General features: G+C 39.6%; 1 protein-coding gene across 1 annotated transcript in view; it reads left to right on the top strand.

Moving 5' to 3' along the window:
- Nucleotides 1-24022, top strand: part of LOC145457954 (uncharacterized) — a 54176-nt gene that overhangs the window by 8721 nt on the left and 21433 nt on the right. The window contains exons 3-10 of the mRNA XM_080336244.1: nt 956-1148; nt 7179-7365; nt 12537-12683; nt 16217-16360; nt 17273-17398; nt 18234-18401; nt 18459-18515; nt 21774-21818. Of these exons, the coding sequence (XP_080192370.1) occupies nt 956-1148; nt 7179-7365; nt 12537-12683; nt 16217-16360; nt 17273-17398; nt 18234-18401; nt 18459-18515; nt 21774-21818 (1067 nt within the window). The remainder of the gene's footprint in view (nt 1-955; nt 1149-7178; nt 7366-12536; nt 12684-16216; nt 16361-17272; nt 17399-18233; nt 18402-18458; nt 18516-21773; nt 21819-24022) is intronic.

The raw sequence follows: 24022 nt of genomic DNA, 5'->3' as shown, positions 1-24022 counted from the left end.
TTGTACTTTGATTTGAAAATATCAAATTCGGTCATCTCTGACTGTATCCAATGTGTGTATATTGCATGCAGTCATCGGTATTGTATCTTATGACGGATGCACTCCAGTTATATTTTAATTCACCTCAAGATCCGTTGATATGTAGCACGGCCCGCTCACGTTGTAGTAAGGGCAGTGGTTCCCAACCGGGGTGGGATTCCCCCTTGGGGAGAATTTTGAAATTTTTAGGGGGAAATCTGGCTTTAGTTTTGCAACGGAAGCTACACTGTGTTCACAAAATTTTTTGATTTTTATGGTAGAACTGTAAAGTATGAAACTACTTCATTACAACTACGTTTCTTTTGCCGATTTTATGCTAGATATATGTTTAAATGCTTTTTGAAATCTTTACTTTCTGTATAAATTCCACCCGCAGAAAAGTGAGTTCCGCAAGACAATTTCGTTGGTCCCTTGACAGCATCTCCACCAAACTGTTACTAAGCAGGTAAAAGTTATGCCGAATTCAGCACAAGACCGCTGGTGAAAATGCCGACCTTTTTTAAGTCATCATTTCAGCTAACGTGAAGAACATACGAAGCTCATCGGGTATAGGGAAAATTTTGGCCCAAATATCGGTCAAAGGGGTCCATGAGACGAAAAAGGTTGGGAACCACTGAGCTAGGGCTATTGTAAGCCACCGCAAATACGCAGGTCAGGTGGCGATGAGGAGCCTAGATATACATATAACACTTGAGTGAAAATTTTGGAGTCGCCCCGGTTGTATTCGAACTTGCAATCGATTGGTGTTGCAGCTATGGAACACACCACCACGATATCTCGCTGCTCTCATAGTTAAACTGAATTATAGCTACTCAATAATATGCAGCATGTGCACGGATGCTTCTTGAGTATCGCAACCCCTTCGACTCGATGTACGTTTCAAAGATAGTGCGTTCAATTTGATGCTTATTTAAAGCATGCCAAGATGAGAGCATTCGGTTTCCCGGCGTTAACGATCAACTGTTGGACATGGTCCTTGAAAAGTACGAGTCCAAGAAGTTGGAATGTGAAGAGTTGGAAAAGAAATTAACGACTGTGAATCGTGACGTCGAGGAGAAATCACGAGAGATGTCCCAACTGCAGAACAACATACAAGAATTGAGATCCAGGTATGTAATCACAAATGACTACATGATAACGTTTGCATGGATGACTTATGCTTTTACAGACAGAGGATCTAATTTTGTGTGTTGTAGCCATGTCTATCTATGACTCATGTATGTACTTGGAATATCAGTGTAAGCGTTCGTAATCTCATTGGGATATCCTGGTTCAATGCCAGGGCGCGTTTGATCAGATACTCCAAATGAAATTCGTAACTGTTCTGCTGGAATTCATCACAAAAGGCGGATGTTGATATCCGCCACGAAGCACGTAGTAATGCACTAATCAAATCGGAAATTGATACAGCAGTTGCGGCAACATTGCCGTGTCGGTATCAAACTTGCAACATGATACAATTCCATGCAAAGTCCCGAGCCTGTGAGTGTCCAAGGAAAGAACAGAATCGGTATTTTCATGTGGTATTGGGGGATGCTGCTGCTAATTCTATATGTTTGGATTTTACAACACTTGTGGTTCGCCATGTCAAATGATTGATATACGTTCATGATATACATAGCTGTATCTGTATGTCCGAGGAATAATACAAATCTGCAAAGCGTTCTTAAACCTTCGATTGTAATATTCTATTGTAGGGACGGATTTTGTCGTTGAATGGCCTAGATCACTTCGCTGCATATCATAAATAAATTATATTACCACATCCGTCGACGTACTACTGTACTCTGCACCGCTGTGGTTATCATAATAATGAGGTGACGGGGTGGTGAATCGTGTCTCAAGCGAGCACGGAGCCTATTGAACCGGTATTCACTCCAAAAAATAAATGAATCTCACGAAGAAAAGATTCGATTTGTTTGGTCTAGACGTGGTTACTTCGGGTTAGTGCCTACGGTGTAAAATACTGATTGTAACAAAAGAATTTCTAGCGAAAATTCGAACTGATGATGACTTATTCTTAGTACCATTCGGTCGCCAAGTTATTACACTTGTCAACACAATAAAAAAAATGAAAAATTTGGCAGAACATCTAGGAGTCATTTTGGCGGTTTTCAAGGTTGCTGATTACGAATATCACATTAGTTCTGCCAGATTAGCTCTATACTTAAGAAGATACGTATACCCCTAACAAGCCCAAATTACTGTATTTACCTTCATATATTTCACTTGGTAGGAAGTAAATAGTTGTTTTATTACCTTTATACTCATCATAAATAGATAATTGACTACATCAATGATCCTCATGTCGTCCTCCATTATCCAATCAATATGAACTTGACCTGATTCGAGATCTTTGTTTGTCAAAAAAGTAGTTTGTCAAGCCTAAAAATTGTACTTTTGCACAAGGGAAATGTATTTTGCCAGTGCCAGTTGTTCATTCTATGAAGATGAAAGAGGAGTTTAACGCTATCAAATTGTCCTTGAACAGCTTCTCTGCAATACTCATATATCAGTGGTCGGGAACCTTTCTTGTCCGAAGAGCCATATTGGCCCTATTTTTTTTCATCTCAACTCCCAAAGAGCCATACATGCCAATCAACTGATACGTCACAATTGAGAACCAGTAACGTCATCGTAGCACTAATGCGAACTCACTACATGGGATTCCCCGTGTGCGCCATATTTTCTCACACGGGCCAAGCCTCAACATTGATAACGCAATTCATCGTAAGTAGCTTAGAATTTATCAACTGATGTTAATCGAATGTCTGTTCCACTGATTCCGAAAATCTAAATACTTGTCGACTTCTCAATTCTCAAAGTATTCAGCGGTAACATAACGTTGCGCTGTACACGCCAACATTTTATCGCTGGTACCACACATAGCTATACTCACCAATCAAGAACGTTGATAGCTATGGCGTCGTTCGTAATTCGAGTTTGTAACTGTGAATGTCACATCCACAGCAGTTCATTTCGCGCCGTAGATCAGGAAGACAATGTGTATTTGAAAAATGCGTTTTGATATGGGCGTCGCCATGTCTGCTATGCTCTTTGATTAATCAACGTATTGCACAAATCAAGATTTCGTGTCGGATACACCGACTTCGCGAGTGATATTGGCCGCTGGCTTGACAATAATTTAAATTTGATGATTTTAAAAAGAGGGGGTCGGAGCCCCTAAACCCAAAGACCGTATTGTCTTTACCTCTCAAAGACATGTTTATACTGCCACGAGAATGATTATTCTGGCCGTGATGAAAATTTGCTAACAAGTGGCTGCAATATTGATCATTTCAGTATAAAAATAAATATTTGGCAAAGAGCCATATCTTATGCCCAAAAGAGCCATATATGGCTCGCGAGCCATAGGTTCCCGACCACTGTCATATATACTCATATGCGTCCCACCTCTTTTGATCTGCAAATGGACAACTTTCTGCTGAGTCAACAAAGTGGGCATACCTAGTATCCCTATCAAACAGGAATAGAAAGCTGGTATCTTTGCTGGAGCTGAGATATTCGAATACGAATGACAGATTCTAATTTCACACTAAGAAAATAGCGCAGTGCATGGAATTCGATTAAGGGTGTAGGAAAAAACGTAACATCACAAAGCAGCCAACTACAAACATTTGGTATGAAAATTATTATCTGCATATGGAAAACTTGCCGCAAACATGAGCAATATTAGTGCACCCCTTGTTCAGTCATCTTGATATATTTCCTGGCCATCGTGACGATTAGAGTTATGAGTGAGGGAAAGATTCCACCAAGACATCAAAACATCAAAAGAAAGATATTAGGGACGATGAGATGAAATTATGATGGCAGATCATTGCTGAAACCTTGCGAAAGATTACACTAAATTGCTTATAAGCGAAAATCATACAATAAACAATTTCATTTTAAGATAAATTGCAACTGATTATTTTTAATTTATAATAGCGGGTTGACATAAAACTGATTGAATTATTGCAATTTTAATCGATTAGTTAGCTAGATACGTACATATATAATTGTCGTTTATTTATGTATAGGCTACATGATGTCCGTGAAAGTCTACAACTCGGATAAATCGAATACCCCTAAATATATTGATGTTGTTGCATTTTGTTTCAAAACAGTCGTCAGTGTATTAATATAACAAAGAGATTGAATTTCTGAACTTTATAAGACGACTGAGCTCATTTTTCATCAGCCCATACGGCGAAAATATGAGATTTTCGTCAGTAATAGCTACATGGGTTATCTCCAAAACAAGAGAGCCAATTAAAAAAAAACTAAAGTCATATTCGGAATCAGTGCCCTTCAGTACCCCAAAACCACTCTTACTTTGTCTGCCTAAAAATATGTGGTGACCACTGACCAGTGTTATCGTCCATCCTCAGTCGTGGGTAATGCATGTTTAATTTAAGCTTTACGCCCACTAACACGAATGATATCAATACCTCATGTTATGTGACGGTCGAGGCATGTACCCTTACGCTTAAGCACCACGTTGCTTTTATGCGGATCGAACGCAGCACAGACTTTGTCGCGAACCTTATTTAAGATTTGCAGAAGGACAGTTTGACACTAGCGTATTACTGAATTCAGGCAAATAAAGGTCGGCTGGCGGCTATATGCTTGATGCTGGTCATTGCACTTTAAAATATTTAGTCGTATAGCACATCAAAGTATCCATACCACATATATAGGCGTAGATGTCGTTATATAACTTTTCCTTCCTATCGAGCTGATTGTCCTCTATACTATTCACTCAATCATCCAATACATGCCTGATGAAACTGTTTAAATCGAAGTTCCATTTCGAAACACTTCCACATCCTGTCTTCCGATTCAAGTGGATTGATTATTGTGAATGACCAGTGAAATGTGCACCCAAATGGAATGTCGGACATCACGTATAGTGAATGAGGTCGCAGCTGATTTGGGACTCCAAAGTTGACATTTTATTTTCCTAAATTTATGGAGAATCTGTTAGTTCACTATTGAAAGGATTTGTCGTCCTTATCTCACGCATCCTTCACCCTAACTGCGTACTTCACACATTTATGTGCAATCCTTTAAGTATAAATAAATCAAGCAAATTGAAGGTGTCGTTCGTCCGAAGATGGAGTAGTGCACCAATTTATTACCACATCCCAATCCTCGTACACACGGCAAATTTCTGCACCGGTGAAAACTTACGCATTCATGTGTAGAACTCTTTGAAAATCTTGCGTTGATATTAACCAAATGAGGGTTGCATATATGCAGATGCAGAGATACGCCAGTTACTTTAGTCTTATTGTTACATTTGCTACTACCTTGACAGCGTTGCGATTTTCCGTGGAGATGCTTGACCCTTGTGAATTGAGCTTGCACGGTCATTCCACTGCCGTAATATTGGTTGCTATAAGCACATTCTCTGTATTTTGTAACTATATCCTCATTACCCGCTGGAATGCTGCTATTAGATTCGACTCGTAACCTGGCACGTTTGTGGACTCATCGCCTTGAATGGGGTGTTGTTGAATTGTGAAATAGCATTCCCTACTAATCGATATATATAGGGTTGCATTTACTACAAAACTCAATCTAAAACAGGGGTCGTCAACTCAAAACGGGTCGTGGGCCACTTTTCCAATTTTATAGAGTTCGCCGGCCGCATGAATGCAATATCGAGATGAAATAGGCGACCAAGTTTGAGAACCACGTTTGTATAACTTTACGTCAGTACAACGCTGTGTTCTCTAACACACGGCGACGAGCATATAGCCGCAACAAAAGAAATAATATTTTCCTAAACAAATATCTTAATCATCACTATCATTCTATTTTGCACTATGATCTGCGTACGATATATGACAATACTTTTCGGCGATATTACCTACTACCTACTACCTAGACAGGATATTTGTCGGAAAACTATCGGTCCTCGTAAAGCTTGATCTTGCCGGGAAGCATCAAGTCGTTTTTTACGTCTCTTGTTCTCGGCAGTTTCTGGGTCAGTGCATGTCAAGGCAGTACGCTTATTTATATCAGCTAATTATTCCTCCATATAATGCTAATTCCACCGCCGAAACCGTATCAGCTAGTGAGGAATAGGGATGGCGTTGGGCACATGAATAGCTTATTCTGAACGATTTCAGTATAATAAAATGCTTTACCAAGCGTAATACGGAAATATCAAATTAGGTCGCGGGCCGCAGAATATGACATCACGGGCCGCGTGTTTGCGACCCCTGTCTTAAAACAAACATGGCCTTTGCTTAAAACATGTTTGTTATTTTTTTAGCCAAGCCTCCAAGAATTTGATTGACATTGACCATTGAAAATATAGGGTAAATATGGCTCCTTGACGGAAAAGGCTTCCTTCGTTATGCAGTATTTTTACGGTCGGCGGTCATCATCATGAGAACATCCATTCCGAACCAATTCATATATATCTACGTGCTATAAGTGTTGAATCGACGATGATGTGGAGGGCTCCAACCATCCTATATTTCGTACACGTCGGCTATATCGGATCAAAATCGTCCGTAGGCTCATACAACATGCTTTTTCGACAGTATTACATAATTATGGCATAATGATACAACTTTTGAAAAAAAAAATTATATTTTTCAAATGACATTTTTTTAAAACACTGTTTTAAACACCATTTATTTTAAATACGTGCCAGAATGTGTAGCTGTAGACGAACTGAAGAGTTCAGTGGAACCATATATATTCAGTGCCTGCAAAGACGACACGTGTCATTGTAACGAGGGGTTTCTGTGCACAGACTACCATACCAAATATATGTGTCGATGATATATGGGACCCAGACATTCGGTAATCTTGAAATTTGTCTGGTGATTGCGCTAGGTTATTAATATCTGGGAAGAGGTCTGAATGCGTATGGTGATATGGTAGACAACATTCATATCGACACATATCTAATAGATCAACTTACCTAAAGCAACCTTAAACCCATTCACTAATCATTGCGCAGAACACAAACTGGTAATTCTTCAGAACTACGGTGCGGTATCCGATCGATAACTTGACATTATGGGGAATTTTTATAGCTTCCTGCACGTGCGGTTATTGCATCCCTTCATTCTTAAATATCGAATATCGCACTTTCAATATCAATTTACTCTCAGGGGCGAACGATATGAGAGTACGGTACGTGATATGAACGCACTGAAGGATGTCCTTGACCACGTGAAGTCGGAAAACAATAAACTGTGTATGCGACTTCTCGATAAAACCGAAGAAAACTCAAGGATTAAAGAACGTATCATGTCTATGAGAATCGAAATGGACAAGAAAGAAAATGACCTTAAAAAGGTAGGATGATCAAAGTTTTCTTTATTTTATTAGTGATTTAGTAATATATCAAGTTCGCCTACGTTTTTACATTTGTTCATTATTGTTGAATCGCCAATCAGGTTTCCACAGTTGTATTTTTGGTCATGGATAAATTCATAGAACCGCTACACCTAACCAACACAGTAACTTCGTAAAACTTGGATGAATTTTCTTCAAACATGTCCAGAACTACACCATGCTAGATTATCTGCGTAATATATATGCTCCATGTTGTGACACGAATATATTGAGTGACAATGATTCATTGGTGTAATTGCGGTCTGTTCGAATATAAATTGAGATATCTTCTGTTGCTAATTATGATTAGTTGAAACACGGATTGCAGCGGCTGTTCGTGGTAGCCAAATTAGTGAACCCATCCCATCGTTTTGATACTGAACGACCAATTTAACTGGTCGACATGATTTCGTTTTTTTTGGCCAAAATGATGATTATGAAGTCAATTTTCATACGCTGATTACGAATATGAAGTCGCTTTTTTTCTATCACGTCAATATTTTTTATAATCTGTGATTTAAAATTTTGCATTTCAGTGCTAAAAACAGCCTGTTCTGTGACGTATTCCTTGCTGTTGGGTCAGAGCTATAACCATTGTGACGTCATCAGACGTGGTCAAAGTACTTAACATAGGTACTCAAGTAGAAGTAGAAGTAACGACGTCAATTTCAACTCAAGTAGAAGTAAGAGTAAATTTTTATAAGTATGTAGAGAAGTAGGTATTCTAGGCCTAGTTTTTGATATCAGTATCAATTTATTAATATTTTGTTTCTTTCAAAACATCACAAGACTGCGATACAATGAAAAGATAGGAAGGCGTCGAAGCGACTTGGAGTAGTCTTTAAAATCAGGCACCTACCTGGGCGTAGCTAGGCGATGTAAAGAAGAGGACTGCATAGCACACTGAATGAAAAATAAAGCGACATTGAGGCTGTGAAGCACTTGGCGTGCCAATGGTTTGGAGAGAGCCTCATGGACATGGAAAAGATTGTTTCTTTTGCTCGTGTTTTTTTTTATTCAATGTCAAAAATCAGCATAAAATTCAATATCCAATTTGACTTGCGCAATACGACCGATTCCTCATGGGCCAGATGTAACAAATCACAATTCTATGACCTTCAAAAATTTTACCAACATTTGATGAAGATTCTCTCGGCGAAGAGTCTTTGTCTGAAGAATGTTCTCAGGATAAGTGTGATGGTGATCAGCAGCAGCTATATAAAGTTGAATCAAGCTGAACTAAATAACTTTGTCACAAATTGAATTTGATAAATTAATCTGCTCCTATTGTAGGTTCCAGATTAAAAGCCAAACATATACTTGGCACTGATACCACTGTTGCTTGGTATATGTATCGTATCGTGATAGTGAATACACACGCTGCTTTGCTTCCGAACCCTCATTAGTCTATTGTGTCGATGTTCAAAGTCTCACAGAGACATTGGGAACTGTGAATTGCGCACTTTATTTATGCATCAAGCCTGAAGGCTGTTTTGTCGCACAGTACAAATCAATGTGCTTCTATCGCTGCAGCTGCAACTGGCATCAAGGGGTCTTACGAGAATATAAAACTTTTGATTTCAAATTTGGAACATAGTACTCAAACTACTTAGACGCGTAAAGTTTCCGTTGATTTTGAACTCATAAATATGCTACTGGTTCAACTGTCTAGAACTACGAGGTGTCCTTGTTTTATCTGTGAATGGGACAGTAGAAATCATTTAATTAAACGTCAGTGGCCGATGAGAGAGTATCTACACCATGCTTTAAAATGTTTTAGAGCCTGCTCTTATCGACACATCTAATGTTGCATTTCCACCATTATATATTAAACTTGATCTCTGATCAAAGAGAGTGCATGTTCTCTAAATACCTTCACAAAAGGTTTTCCAACTAGAGTTAATACAATAGATCAGTGGTTCTCAACCTTTTTGTCTTCGGGGACCCCTTTTGCACCGTGTCAGACCTCCGCGGACCCCCTGAAGTTTTAGTTCAAATTTAGCTAAATTATTGTGCAATCGTCATCTGTCTTGTTCAATTATCAACTCAAGGCTAGTGATAAACAGCAACAAAATTACCGCTCTTGAAAATAACATCATTCTATATGTAGAGATATGAATAGACTCCTATTATTTCGAAGGGACTTCTCCAGCTGTATTTCTTATTTCTTGAAATATGCGGTCGTATCTTGAAAATTCACGCCTTCGATTTTATACGATCGAGAACTAAATAGTATATTCATATTGAAATGAACCCGAATATTTTCGGCTGACACTCGTCAGGGGTAATCGTCAGCAACTAGTAGAGAATTGGAAAGAACATCGTATATCAACAATCGTATCACAAAATATGACGTCACCAGCATGAAATTTCGAATGAGAGAGCGTTCAATGTACTATTTTTAGGTGGTACACGAACTCCTTTTGTTGACAGAGTTTTGGTTGGTGTATTTTGATAAAAGTTGATTCCAAGGCACACAAATGGAATTGTGAACGGCCTCGCGCTACGACTCGAAATCGGTCGTCTCGATAATTATTCGCACAAATCGGATTATCCAACAGATGTTTGCCGATGGCAGAATTAATGGCCTTTGATCGATCAGCATCAATCTTAAGTGGATGAGTTAAGGGTGAGCTTTTCACATCGCGTGACGCACGTGTTCTGATAAATCTGGGGACATGTTGGTTTATGCGGTCCTGCAGACGTCTTGACGTTCTTCCCACGTAGCCACAATCACAGTGGCACCTATATTCGTACACTACATTACTTTGTTGAAGTGCAGGAAGCACGTCTTTACGTGTTGAAGGGAGCAGTTGTGTTGTTGTGAAAATCACATTGGTTTTGACTGTGTCGTAACATTTACTGACAGCAGAAATCAATTGTTTTTCAAAGCGGGTGGAAATGGGGCCAATCCAAGGTAGATGGATATAAATATCTTTTATTGTTCGTGCGGTGGGCTCTGTTCGTTTTTCTGCGTTGAATTGCGTTAATTTCCTCTCCATGCCGCGGCTGATGACGTGTTCAGGGTAACCGTTTTCAAGTAAGATTTTTCGGATGTAGTCAAGTTCTAAACTCAGTTTGTTACCCGAACATATCATCAACGCTCTATGCACGAGTGTGCCTATGAGGTTAATTTTTCTGCGTCGAGGACTAAATGAATTCCAGCGAAGGTATTGGCCTGTGAATGTCGGTTTTCTGAAGACGGACGTTTCAAATTTGTTGGTATTGCAGCAAAGGTTAAATGAATTTTTCTGCGTCGAGGACTAAATGAGAACCGAACGAGAACCGAAAATCCATTTCCTCAAAGGTAGCTGGTGGTGAACGCTTCCGACGACATCTTTGAGCACGATCGCGACGTATATGGCACCATTATTGAGAAACATATTTTTCAATAAAGTTATCACTTCCATACTGTAGTCATTTCTATATAGCAGCTCATCTTCAATATATTCTGAAATAGTGGTTATGGATATCACAGGAGAAAATGGATTCCGTGATGAGGTTTTAATCTATTTTTTCCGACAGATGATTTTATCCGGCCCGCGAAGCCATTCCAAGTAGGTTGAAAAATGCTTGCATTATCCAGCACATTTGTCACAAATAATGATTTGTTTTGAAGAAAATACTTCCGTTAAATATTCCCTCAATACAGCAAATGTCGATTATGTTCGTAGGCCACATCATAATCACCTGACTACGGTGTTTTGATTTCACACTTGTTACCACTAGGAACAAATCGGTGACATTTATCCCCAATTTCGGAAAGGCAAAAAAGTGCACGGTGAGCTGAGATTTATGGAAAAATGTGCTAAAGTTTTATTCACAGAAGCGAAAACGACAATGCTGGGCCGTTATATGAACTTTACATGGATGATACACAAAAATATAATTCGAATATCAGTGCACGGTCGACGGTCGCGCTGCTCTATCGTTTCCGACTTAAAAGGTCCCCGGAATATAGAGAAACCTGAATCGTGATTTAATAAGAATACAACAAATTCCAAAGTCCGCGTTTACAGTTTAAGCTCCTGTATTCCTCACAACACATACACAGGGCTAGCGCAAGATTACGAATTAAGCAAAGGGAGCTTAGAAATCAGTGAACTTGTAGCGTCGTTTCCGCCACTGTGTTAGCAGCGGTTCATGACTGTATTCAACCAGCCAATCAGCATCGTCAATTCCACTGGTCGCGAATAAAATTGTTGCTATACTTGCTGGAATAAAACCCAGGCTATATGATCCGTGATACAATTGTAATATACTATTATCTATATATGCTTGGTAATAAAGCATTCAAGTGAAAAGCTAAGCGTGCGGCGGTCGAGCATTTGGAAGGTTTGAATCCGGCCCGCGACGTAATTTTAGTTCGACACCCCTGGATATTTAATCCTATACCGCCATTCTATTGATGTGGTTGCTGAAGCAATAACAGTTTGAAGCAAAGCTTCATCGTGATTTCCCTAATTCAAAAATTTTCATTTCGCAAATTTGGAGGTCTCGCGGACCCCCTGAAAATGCTTTGCGGACCCCCGGTTGAGAACCACTGCAATAGATGGTGTATTTGTAGGACCTCACCAAAACCCCATATTTCTTATTAGGAAGGCGGATTTGGAAAGAAATACATGACTCTCTTTCATTGAAGTGGCATCGAAATTTATTAAAATTAAACTTATTTAAATTTTTATTCGATTTTTGCGAAAAATTGTGAAATGACGAGTGAATTCTGACGGAAAATTCGGAATCAGCATCGTCAAATTAGGTAAACTCAATTGGCCGCCCTAAAGAAAGTTGGAAAACGTGGACCAGTGTTACCACAGCACTTGTAGAATCGTTTACCTACGAACTCATCACGTAGACTACCACTATCATTTGGCACCACGATCACGATTTTACTACTATTAGTAATAAATACCCACGTAGGTATCACATTTTCTAAAGCACCAATCAGTACAAGTTTGCTAGTCGTGGTCAAATGTGTATGCAAATTTTGAAGGATATTGAATAATGGTAACAGGACATGTAAATAAGCTTAGGCAATGGGGCTATATGCACATTTGATTCATGTAAATGGATATATTTTATTGTGTCCAACTGAGACTTCCTAGTTTAACTTGATGATTATCTTGGTTCAGGCGAATAGAGCGGCGGATTCCGAACGCAAAACATCGTTTCGTCTGAAGAGGCGAATCCAAGAAGGGCCGAGTCAAAGAGATGTTTCAGAACTCCGGAAGGAAATCGAAGAACTGAAAATACAATTAGCGCAATCAAAAGAATCCGCGGTAAGCATCAAGTGCAGTGACGTTACACCAGTGGTTCTTAACCTTGCCCCCAGCGCCCCCCAGGGGGCGCTGGCGATTTTGAAGGGGGGCGGAAACGCTCAGGGGGCGATATGGGGGGCGCTGGCCTGAGGGGGCGGTATGGGGGGCGCTGGAGAAAAATGGCTTCGCAGTAGATGATGTGGTGATAAGACATATCCTTAATGAGTATTCAGAGCAAATTAACACCGGAAACTTCGTTACATATAGCCTACAAAATAGGTTTAATTGCCCATGGGCGCCTAAATGACTGACACCGCAGGTTCCTGTCTTGGCAATCTGAACCCCAGAAGACGAATTCCATCTAGCAGGGAAAAATTATATGTCAGTGAAGAAATACCAATCTGAAATTGTGTGCGTCTTTTAGTTTAGTACGATTGGGCGACAGGGATATTTCTGATGGGTGATATCCCCGTTGAGCGATTCTGTATTTTTGATATTGCGGACAGGGGGTCACGAAATAACATCATGCACTGAAGTCATACCAACGGGTTCGCCCGCCCGAATATGTTTAATTATTAGTAACGGGCCCTACAGTTTCCAAGAAACTTCACAATGTTCGCTTTAAGTTTTGATGAGTCTGCGCACACTCAACAACTCACTGCGTTGACCCCTGGACAAAAGTGCGTATCGATTAAAAAAAGGTAATAACTTCGGATTTGCTGTGCGCAACGTAGATTTTGTGTGCGCAGACACCGTGTCAGCACTGCGCACGTGCGCAGTTTAGAGGGAACATTGCACCTCACTCAGATCTACCGGTAAATGTGTTTACGTGAGCAGAGAGAGGATAAAAATTAATCTCAATTTACATGCAATTCCCGATAATATTGACCAATTCAATCATTAATCAGTTAAATTTTTCGCGCTTCGCGCGACTAGGCGAGGATAGCTGCCTCAGTAAATGGACACCCAATGTAGATACCTAACAGGCTTTCAGCAAATAGAGGACAGCCTAATGGGATTCTGGGAGTGAAGTCCCCCGGAAGCTTGGTTTATCACCCGATGGGGGCCCAGGACCAACGTTTTTTGTTTGGGGGGGCTGACGAAGTGCTGTTACGGCCCTCGTAACGAATAATTGTACCTGCGGGCACGCCCGAATATGTTTAATTATTAATTACGTGCCCGTTATCTTCCTATACAACAGCTCACTCAGTTTATCGCGACTTATATATGTAATTACCACCTATTCATTCAAGCATTATAGAAAATTTTGGTACCTAGGGCGATCAGGCCACACAAACTTTGCTGACCATCGAAATCACGATAGGGGGTTCGTGGGGGTGAAGCCCTCAGAAGTTCGGTTTACCACGCTATTGGTGCGCAAGGCAGTCGTTTTTAGGGGGTTGACGAAGTGCTGTTACGACCCTCCCTCTTACTGATTGTCTTCATTACATTCCTTACATTATGAAGTTGGGGGGCGCTGGAGCACGATAATATTTGAAAGGGGCGCTGGACGAAAAAAGGTTAAGAACCACTGCGTTACACGAATCATTGATGCAGACAAAAAAGAAAACATCGACCACATTTAACAGGAGTACATTGCACTATGAATGAGAGTTCTGTTGTTGATTTTCTGAGTCGAATAGTGAGATTCGAAGTGTTGTTTTGGAAACAGCAATTCCCGTGTCGCTTTCGCATGCAAGCCAGTTGCGTTTTGTGATTTACCATCCGCTAGAATAGAAATGCGTCCATAAACAAGATGATGCGAATTACATAAGAATTTCAAGTACAGTTTTCCTGATGAGTGGACAGCTTGCCATTTGTTACCACCACAACGTTTGAAGTCATCTTGTATAGAGCTATATCGCTTACTTCATCCGTGAAATGACTGTTTACATCTGCTCATGTATTATCATTAACCAGTGGATGACGTATCAAGGATTAATATTGCGTTTGCACAGAATGGTAGTTTTGAAATTAATTTTGCAACTTCTGCAAATACAGGCTCAAGCCTGTGATCTTCTACAAGTACATCATTAATTGCAGTATCAGATGTATACTATTGCATATTAACCCCACGTAAGCCGCAATCAAGCTTCGGCATAAAAATACTTTTCCAAAATATTCGCAGATATAATATTCATAGGGTTAGGGTTACAGAGGACGATCGTGTCGGACCCTGGGTTGAATCACACACTTTTTAGGAACAACTGGTGTAGCAATATCGACCTGAACAAAATTGATATTGAATGAGTGAGAGAAAATATGCTGGCGATTCAATTGCTTCATTCTTGAATATAGGTACTGCCGGACACGAAAGACCGCTTTAGCGTACTCTATTCCAGCGAATAAGGAAAATCTCGAGGCAGTTTCGCTTCATTACTAGTAGAACTCACATGAACAGAATGACCCTCTGAGTTGAAATATCTTACTGTGCAGAATAATTTTATTTGCTAAATTGCCAATAGCATACTGATACAAATATTTTGCTGTATGAGGGTGATTTGTTAGGAATTGTGTAAAAATAGGACGTTGGATTAGTCAATCACGATGACTTCGAAAGATTTATAAAAATCTTTTTTCTCCTGTGATATACATAACTATTTTCCAAAATACTTCAAGATTAGCTGCTAGATAGAAATGACCAGGCTTGACGTTATATGTTCAATAAAAAAATTAGTTTGTCAATTTTGGTGCCATATTTGTTGGAACCACCTTCAAATGTGTCGTCGTTATTATTACATTCGCCCGCACATATCTTTGTGATAACGCATTTTTAACACTAGTTTATATCAAATCGAAGGCTCGGAATTTCAAGACACGATCACGTATTTCAAAACATTCAGCTTCAGACTTCGCTTTTAATTAATAAAAGTCTTTCCAATTTTTACATAAATAAAAAGGTTATGATGTTATTCTCAAGAATTGTCAGTGGTCACATGGTTGCTGCTTAATACTATCCTACAATTGTTATTTGCACAGGACAGAAAGTGGTCGCACGATAAAAGACCTAAATTTGAAGTGAAACTTTGGGGCAGTTGCAGAATTCACTCTGAAATATTAGAAGTCAATCCAATTTCTACATAAATAGCATGATTTAATTTAAAGAAAAGTCATTTTGATGCTGTTAATTACTAGCCTACAGGTATCATTTTTACAAGACAGTTGACGATTGCATGATAATTGAGCTAAATTTCTATTAAAACTTCGGGGGTCTGCGGGGGTCCGTGACGGTCCAAACGGGGTCCAAGAAGACAAAAAGGTTGAGAACCACTGGTCTATTCGATCTTTAAGTAAACAGCGACCAGTAGGCTCAAGGCACAAAATGAATAGGCTGTCCAATTCCTAACTGCCACGAGCACAGAAATAAAAATATCTACAAAATTAATTAATGTCGCGTCCCACCATATTAATAATTTTACCCCCGCTCCGGTAACAACTTGTGAAACATCTTGTCTATGTTCTCCTATAAATACTCAACATGTAGCTCTAATACCCATTAGCAACATGTAGGCAAGGCCGATTGATATTGAAAGTGTCGAATTCTCTTCATCCAGGTTTGGCACGACGGCGATATCGACACTCGCATCCAGATGCTTCAATCGGATAAAGACGAAGCTATTCAGATGTGCGCAGATGCATCGGAGAAACTAAACAAACTGCGAGAAGAATTCAATGACATGGAGACGAGTCGAGACAAGGTGTGGTGGTGTGCTTCGCGCAGTACATGTATAATGCGTTGCAATGTGGTTAAAGCGTATGCCACCAGATCGAACGTGACTGATCGTCGATCGAGCGTAACAGTATCCGACGAAACCTAGACCCCTGACCTCTCTAACCATGACCCTTACCTAATCTAACCCCCAACGTTGCTCTAACCCTAACCGTAATTAATGGACGTGTACAAACTACTGGATTTTCAGAATGCGCAAACAGAACTTGAACTAGAACTGCTCACATTTGAAAACCCTCGCAGCATGAACAGGAACTGTAACAACGACCATTCCAAATCCGCAATTAAGTAGGTAAAACACAACTAACTAATAATTGATAATGCGTAGTTCTGAACTGTAAATGAGCTAATAATATTGGAGGCTGATTCGGCATTTCAAAACAGCGGGGTTTTGAGTTGAAAGTGTGAGGCGTGGACCCCCAAAACCCACCCTTTTTTAGTAGTGATGACTCTGAGCTTGTAATATCTACAAGAACATGGAACAACGGAAACATCGGTATCACGATTCACGAACGAAGACATGTGTTCTAGTTTTTCTACAACTAATGTTATTTTAAATGCGCGAACAGAACTTGAACTATAATTATTCACTTTTTAAATTCGCCTCTAGAACTAGAACTACTCGCTGTTACAAATCAGCAACCACAAATAGAACTACAAATACTAAAAAACAGTAAATATAGGTGACAATCAACTAACATGATTGATACAAGTCTGATAGTCGGCCTATCTGCCGTTACTTAAATTGCTTCTCTCTCAAATGGCCATCATCGTCATCGCGTCTCAAATGAAAGGTCACCCAAAGGAAATCGACTAAAGTATTTGTCACTGAAATGAAATGACATGCCATTCAAGTCAAGTGTTTTCTTTTCTTTTTCAGTACTTGGAAGAAAATGAGAAGTTCCTATTGCAAATCGACGCAATGAAAGACGATTGCGAAATGTTCCGAAATCGGAGGGATGCCGTCTGGCAGCAACTTCAAGAAGTCGAGAAAGAAAAAGACCAGGTACCCAACCTGTGTTTTCCCCTGGTTATCAAACTGATAGTTTGGTGATCTATTACCAATAAGTTCGTTAGAGTCATACACCCAGGGCAACTCATCCAGTACGGGAATCTGCCTGCGAGTACATGACCCTTTCTATGTTCGTACGAGCGCGGATCCAGTTTTATTCTCGAAAACTAACCAAAATCCAGATTTTACAGATATGCTATACAGAATGTGTCTATATATTTAACCTAAACCTCACTTCAATCAAAAGTCAGCAAGTTTACGCCAAGTTATATAATATCTCAAACCGCCACAATACAGGAAATATAGAACATGTTCAAATGGCTGATGCTCACTGTTTGGCGTTAAGCTAACGTTGCCATGACTAGTATACAGTAATTCCGAATATGAAAATACATGTGGACAGACAAGAATAGTCGATATCAAGGTATGTCCTTGGTATCCTGTTATGTTGAAAATCATTTAAAAATTAGATTGGCAATCTGTTTACGATCTATGCAATCAATGTAATAGAGTTATACTCCGTTTTTTTACATGTTCCCGACCTAACAGACTGACATCGGATGCCGACTAATAGATATGTCATCATGGAATGCGTTCTACGCTTGCAAACACCGCAACGAACGTGTGTTTCTCATAACCAATCATAAAGAAGTTTAAAATCAATTTTCATTCTTGATGATCACGCTACCTGACAATTACTAAATTCTTGAAGCGCCATACACTGTCTGCAAAAGATCCATACTCCTAACACCTGCAATAGAAGGTCTGAATACCGCCCCTGACTCATACTCAGTTTGGCAAACCGAATCATAACTGAACTGAATATCAGCTGATGAAAGAACGAAACGAAGCTCAGACGTCTGCGCAAAATCATATGGAGGAGAAAACCAAGTACCGGGCTGACATCCGAAATCTAGAGGAAATCCTGGACCGAAAGTCCTTGTCGTTGAGACAGAAAGAAAACATGATCCGAGAGCTGGAACGGAAGCTCAGACAGGTAGCGTTGTTTTTGGATATTCACGCTGTACCGAATTTAAATTGTCCTTTCTATCAGTATTTGCAGATGATACCAGGCCAGGAACATCTAGAACTCCCTGAACCATTACCAACGGTGAGTCGTTTTATGGTCACTACTGTATAGCGCCTTGTGATACAGGTGGTTGTCAGTTTACATCAGTATTTCCGAAACCCGCGAACCACGCGCATCGCTTACCCCAAAGAAAAACTGGTTTGGTTCTTCGTACACAATAATATTAAAATGATGTTTGGCTACTTCAGATTGAACGGTTTCCTAGCCATCACCATATATGTTATGTCAGAGTCACACCTGCGTACGAATTCGAGGAGTAGTAAAATCAGCGAAACAATCGTGTAAAGCAATGACGTTTTCAAATCAATATACTTGGTTTTGCTGCTAAGCGTTAAATCACTTTTACGTTAAATCACATTAGTTTCGTTGTATGACGAGTTTGGAATTTACGCTCAATAAACGTAGCTGGCTAAAATAGTCATTAATTGATTGTATGATTTGAAAACGAAATAATGGACATCTACAACAGCGTGGAAACTATTTTAATTTGTTAATGGTTTTTAGTCGGGTATATACAGTATACTATACTGGCTTACTGGAATGAAAAACATCTGTCTCTACGTGACTCGAATAATTTCAATCAATACGGGAATTAGAATGGTTGTGTGTGATCCTGGTAACGAATATAGAGATACGAAGACGTGTTTCCCCTCGTACATGTTCCGGGTATACATTTCCAAAGTGAAATTTATAATGCGCAAACAAAGGAAAAATACCGAGAATATCGCTAAAATAGACAGTAATTCAGGAAACCTCTTTCTGTAATTAAAGAATGTGCCTATAATTTATGATCTACGCTGCGACTCGAGATATGTTCATGATCAATGTCCAATGGTTAATGTCAAAGTGCCCATCGTCGCCGCCGTCAAGTATTCTGCAGCTTTGCTACAAGTGAACTACAAGTGATACTTATCAGAATATGCTGATACTAGCACCCATCAACAGCTAACGCCAGTAAAGCAGTATTGCGAATATCGAAATATAGAGTGCATTTATGGTTCCTATTGTTATACCTGCATGATAGCGCGAAACTAACGCAAACAAGTGAAAGACACTTAAAGCGAGCGCGAGGCAAACATCATATCCAAACAAAGACCTAGTACGCTATAAATTAACCGACATGTGACCTTAATAAGCCGACGAAATGCTTCAATATCGATGATATCTCAACCTTAAAATGTGATCAGACACGAATTGTATATTTTAGTAGCTTAAGGATGCGCGGATAATTTATTACTGGCCTGGCCTCGCAATTTCATTTCCGTAGATCTGTCATACTCAGGAATTTCGCTTTGTTGTTCATGGAATGTTTTGAAATACACTAAGATCTTAAACAATATCAGACGCAATCGCCGAAAGCATGTCGGTATCAAGTGTGCCTTACTGGCAATAAATTTCCGAATAATCCAATTGATAACTATCGTTACACAAGTCGAGACGAGAATGCAAAGAAAAAATGATCCGTACTTCAGCTACATTTTATCCAAATTGATTTGTCATTTCACGCTGGCTTTTCTCTAGTATTTCATTTGGATAGTCCAGATCAGGGGTTCCCAACGTGGGTGATATCGTCCCCAGGGGACGATTTTGAGAGACAAGGGTGCGACAACACCCGAAGGGGCGATTAGGGGTGATTTAGGGCGAAAATGTTAGAACTTCCTGTAAGATATAGGAGACATGTGGTACAGACGGATCAAGAATTGCAAAATGATCTCTGGCCCCCAAATCTTCAGCCGATAAGAGCAGATCGTTTGCTGGCTCAACACTTTGATACCACATATATATATACGTTAATATCCACCAATTGAAAAAATATTTATGCCGCTCAAAGTTAGTTGCTCCAACGTATCATCGGTCCCAATCTGGTGGGTCAGAAGAAACATGACCTGGAAACTATGAGACATACGCTCAAAAACTTCAATGTTCCAACCTTTTTTGCTGTGTAAAATAATCTAAGCTCCATCAAGCCAAAAAATAATGTTTGGTCGCAACCGTCGAGAATATAGAATAATAATATCTCAAATATTTTCATGAAATCACGTTTCGATTTAAGCACAAGCTTACAAACTTGTTGGTACATACACATTACCCGTAAATCGAGATTTTGACTTCCAAATAGCTCATTATAGCGATAAAACATGACAGGTAATTATTAAATACCGCGTCTATGTGTGTAGGCGTGTTTCTGTTGTTGCATGACTACTTAGTCCAACTATTTTGCTTGATTTGGCTATGGCGACATTGGTCTCAACCGTATAAATTATGTATATGAATTGAAAAAGTGTACGCAAGAATGGTATTGAATACAAAATATATGCCGTTATATAGCCTGGTACGAGTCACATTTCACTTCACATTACAAATTATTGTAGGTTTGTTCGTGTTGAATGTTACAAAGAAAAATGAATACGTCGATTGAAATTTACTTTGCACCCCTCAAAACAGAAAAAAATCTATCTGTCAGAGACCCCATAACTCATGCAAGTCGAAGTTTCTTGCATGTGAGATTGTTAGGAAAGGTACTACCAGCATGCAACTGTAGACAAATTCACGAAGTGTAATCATGGGATTACAGAGAAGTTTTCAAGTATTTCCGGTCCCAGTGTCTCATCGGTTCCACATCTCTCCCTATTTAATGACCCCGGCCAGAAAATGCACGTGAAGACTGCTTATTCTGCATATGACGCGAAAGTTAACTAAAAATAGGTCAACTCAACGGAAAGAAGACGTGGAAACTGGTTTTCCGAGCACCTACTCGGAAAAATGACCTTTTTTTAAGTCAATTGAAAAGCGATCAAACTTAATTGAATGAATTCCCCGTGTGTATATGACCTGTTTTTCGAAACCGTGAATATTGGGGGGAGAAAATTTGTGACGAGCCTGATCAGGGGGCGATGAGTCGAAAAAAATTGGGAACTACTGGTCCAGATAATCGAAAGAGAGAATTTTTGCTTTCGTCTGACCAATTAGACGTGGAACATGAAACTGCGCAGTTGGGCACTCATGCGGGCATAGCTAACAATTTATATTTGTTTCGTAAACAGATATGATAATCATATAACCGAGCTCCAAAGGTATTCAAATCGATACTAAGCGTAAGATATTGATTGTCTGATTCAACACTTAGGGTATCGCGCTTGACGCATTACTCGTTTGCAGTATGTAAAAAGTATAATTATGCTGTAAGTCTACTCGCAGTAAACCATCGTTTTTCATTTAGCCGTACGCATTGTTCTGCCGATTTGGGATTCAAACTAAAACATGGATATTTTATTTCAGGAGTGCTTTCGCCCTCGATTGCCAAATATAAAGCATTACGAAGAGGTAAGAATTAGCCTTCACAAAATAGTAGTCGCGTATTCTACTGACTGCATATTATCTGATCTACTTAGCAGTGATAGTGCGAACCCCTAAAAAGTATTGGTTGTTGTGATGACGAGGCTATAAGATGTTCAATGTGAACATGAACGTTAATGTGAAATCATGATAATATGAGACGTCGTATTGCTAATTCCATACATCATAACTTTCGCTACGCCGGCTGTAAATGAGTAGGCATACAACACTTTAGGGATAAGGTAGTTCCATGGAGGGCACCAGCAACGAAGACGTAACACAAATACTTAATATTACATCTAAAGAGGGACACTTGATTTTCGGTAACAGTTACTGGATACATCCATTTACCTGTTGCTGTACAATGTGCAATAGTGCATACACTGCATACCTATGAGTATTTTGATTAGATTGATATATATTGAATTAATAGCACCGCTCGTTGTAACACGAATCCGTGTTCTTTATCAGTGGTTCCCATCCTCTGGAGATTTGTCACGGGACATGAAAATTGTCACCTAACTCTATTCCATTAAAATTAAAGAAATAGTTGAAATTCAATGAAAATTATAATACAGCGATAGCCTACTTCTTGTTTTTTGGTAGACTTTCTTGTTTTACCACTAGATTCATTAATATTATTATCTCCAAATTTGTGCAATAGCTACTAAGGAAGTATGATCAAATTTATCTTAAGCTTTGCTTTACATATCGACATGAAAAAGGAGTTTGCAAGCCACAATTTTCTTTAAATTTTTTTCATTGATGTTTTTTTGGCATATACATCTACTCATGATAAGATGCATACTATCTGTGCATATGTATACCATAAGTGCATGATGTGCATATGCCGCGGGACAAGGAAGGTGCATATATAGCGTCGGACGGCTTTCGATGTCTTGTACCACCGCTCAATGCTATCCCAGTAATGCATGAGCGCCAAGTGGGGAAGTTATGGATGCCAGTGGTACTACTCAGGTCTTTGGTCCGACCCGGCCGGCAATCGAACCCACGGCCTGCCGTTTAAGAAGCCGGACGCTTCACCATTACGCTATCTTCCGAATAATGAGTCAATGAAACTAAGAAAGTTGGAAGGTCGGTTCGGTTTATTAGAAATTTTTATCAGTTCAATACACCACAAAAATTGCGATACATGTGAAAAGATAGGAAGGTTTCGAAACGACTTGGACTAGTCTTTGGAATCACACACCCACCTGGGCTTAGGCGGTCTAAAGAGGAGGCATGCGCACTGAATGAAAAGTGAAAGTAAATAGTATAGAAGAGCAAGCGAAACAAATGGGGTGGCATGTCATGAAAGGCGAGATCGATAGGTCAGTCGTGGTCCAGTAATATTGAGGGCGGACTAGTATTCATGCCAGTTGAAAAATAGGTGCGCCGTTGAATTTTCAACATTCAACTGCAGATGGGTCCCACTGTGCAAAAAGGCAGGAAACTGCTGTTCTATACTATAGGAATTGTATCTAAAAAGACGTTTCTCTATCTTCTATTCATCCTCGTGTATATAACTATTGGCTATTGCATGGATATAGTAGTCAACTCTAGTCAATAATGATAAGTGAGTGCGCTCGGTGTTATTCGTAACACGCCGATCATGAGTCATGACAGTATGATCTGCGAGTAACATCTTATCCTTGGATGATATAGCAACTATTCGGCTTCATATTTATTGATATGGCGTCGCATTTCGGCCTCCAGTACCTTCTTTCAAGTATTGTTGGAATATACAGAGAGAATATCCAGATGGTTTTGGATGGACATCTACTGTACCAATATCATATGCCACCGTAAAAGGACATCGGCCTCGCGCGTTGCTGTGCCAGGCCCGCGACAGTGACGAATGGAGTCCTTATATTATTAAGAACCAGCTTGGCGAGATATATCTTGCGGACTCCCGATAAAATCAGTGCAATATTTATACGATATTGGATTTTATTACTTTTCCGTTTATTATCACTTGCTGCTGCCACCGTGGCGAATGATTAATGATATGATGTTTAATATCAAAAATGATTATCAGAGATTTTTATATTACTGGGAAGTCCAGTCACTTCACGAAAAGTTTTATTGTACTGAAAGTTCGTTTACGAATCTCTGAATTACCGAGCTCCGCAACCCAAGGGGAAGATGAGCCGTCCTTTCGCCCCATCTATTATACTATTCAACATGCTCGA

Source organism: Botryllus schlosseri, chromosome 15, assembly GCF_051294905.1.
Source record: "Botryllus schlosseri isolate E-star chromosome 15, Bs_hap1, whole genome shotgun sequence".
Lineage (NCBI taxonomy): Eukaryota > Metazoa > Chordata > Ascidiacea > Stolidobranchia > Styelidae > Botryllus > Botryllus schlosseri.
This window is presented reverse-complemented; position numbering and strand designations above follow the sequence as displayed.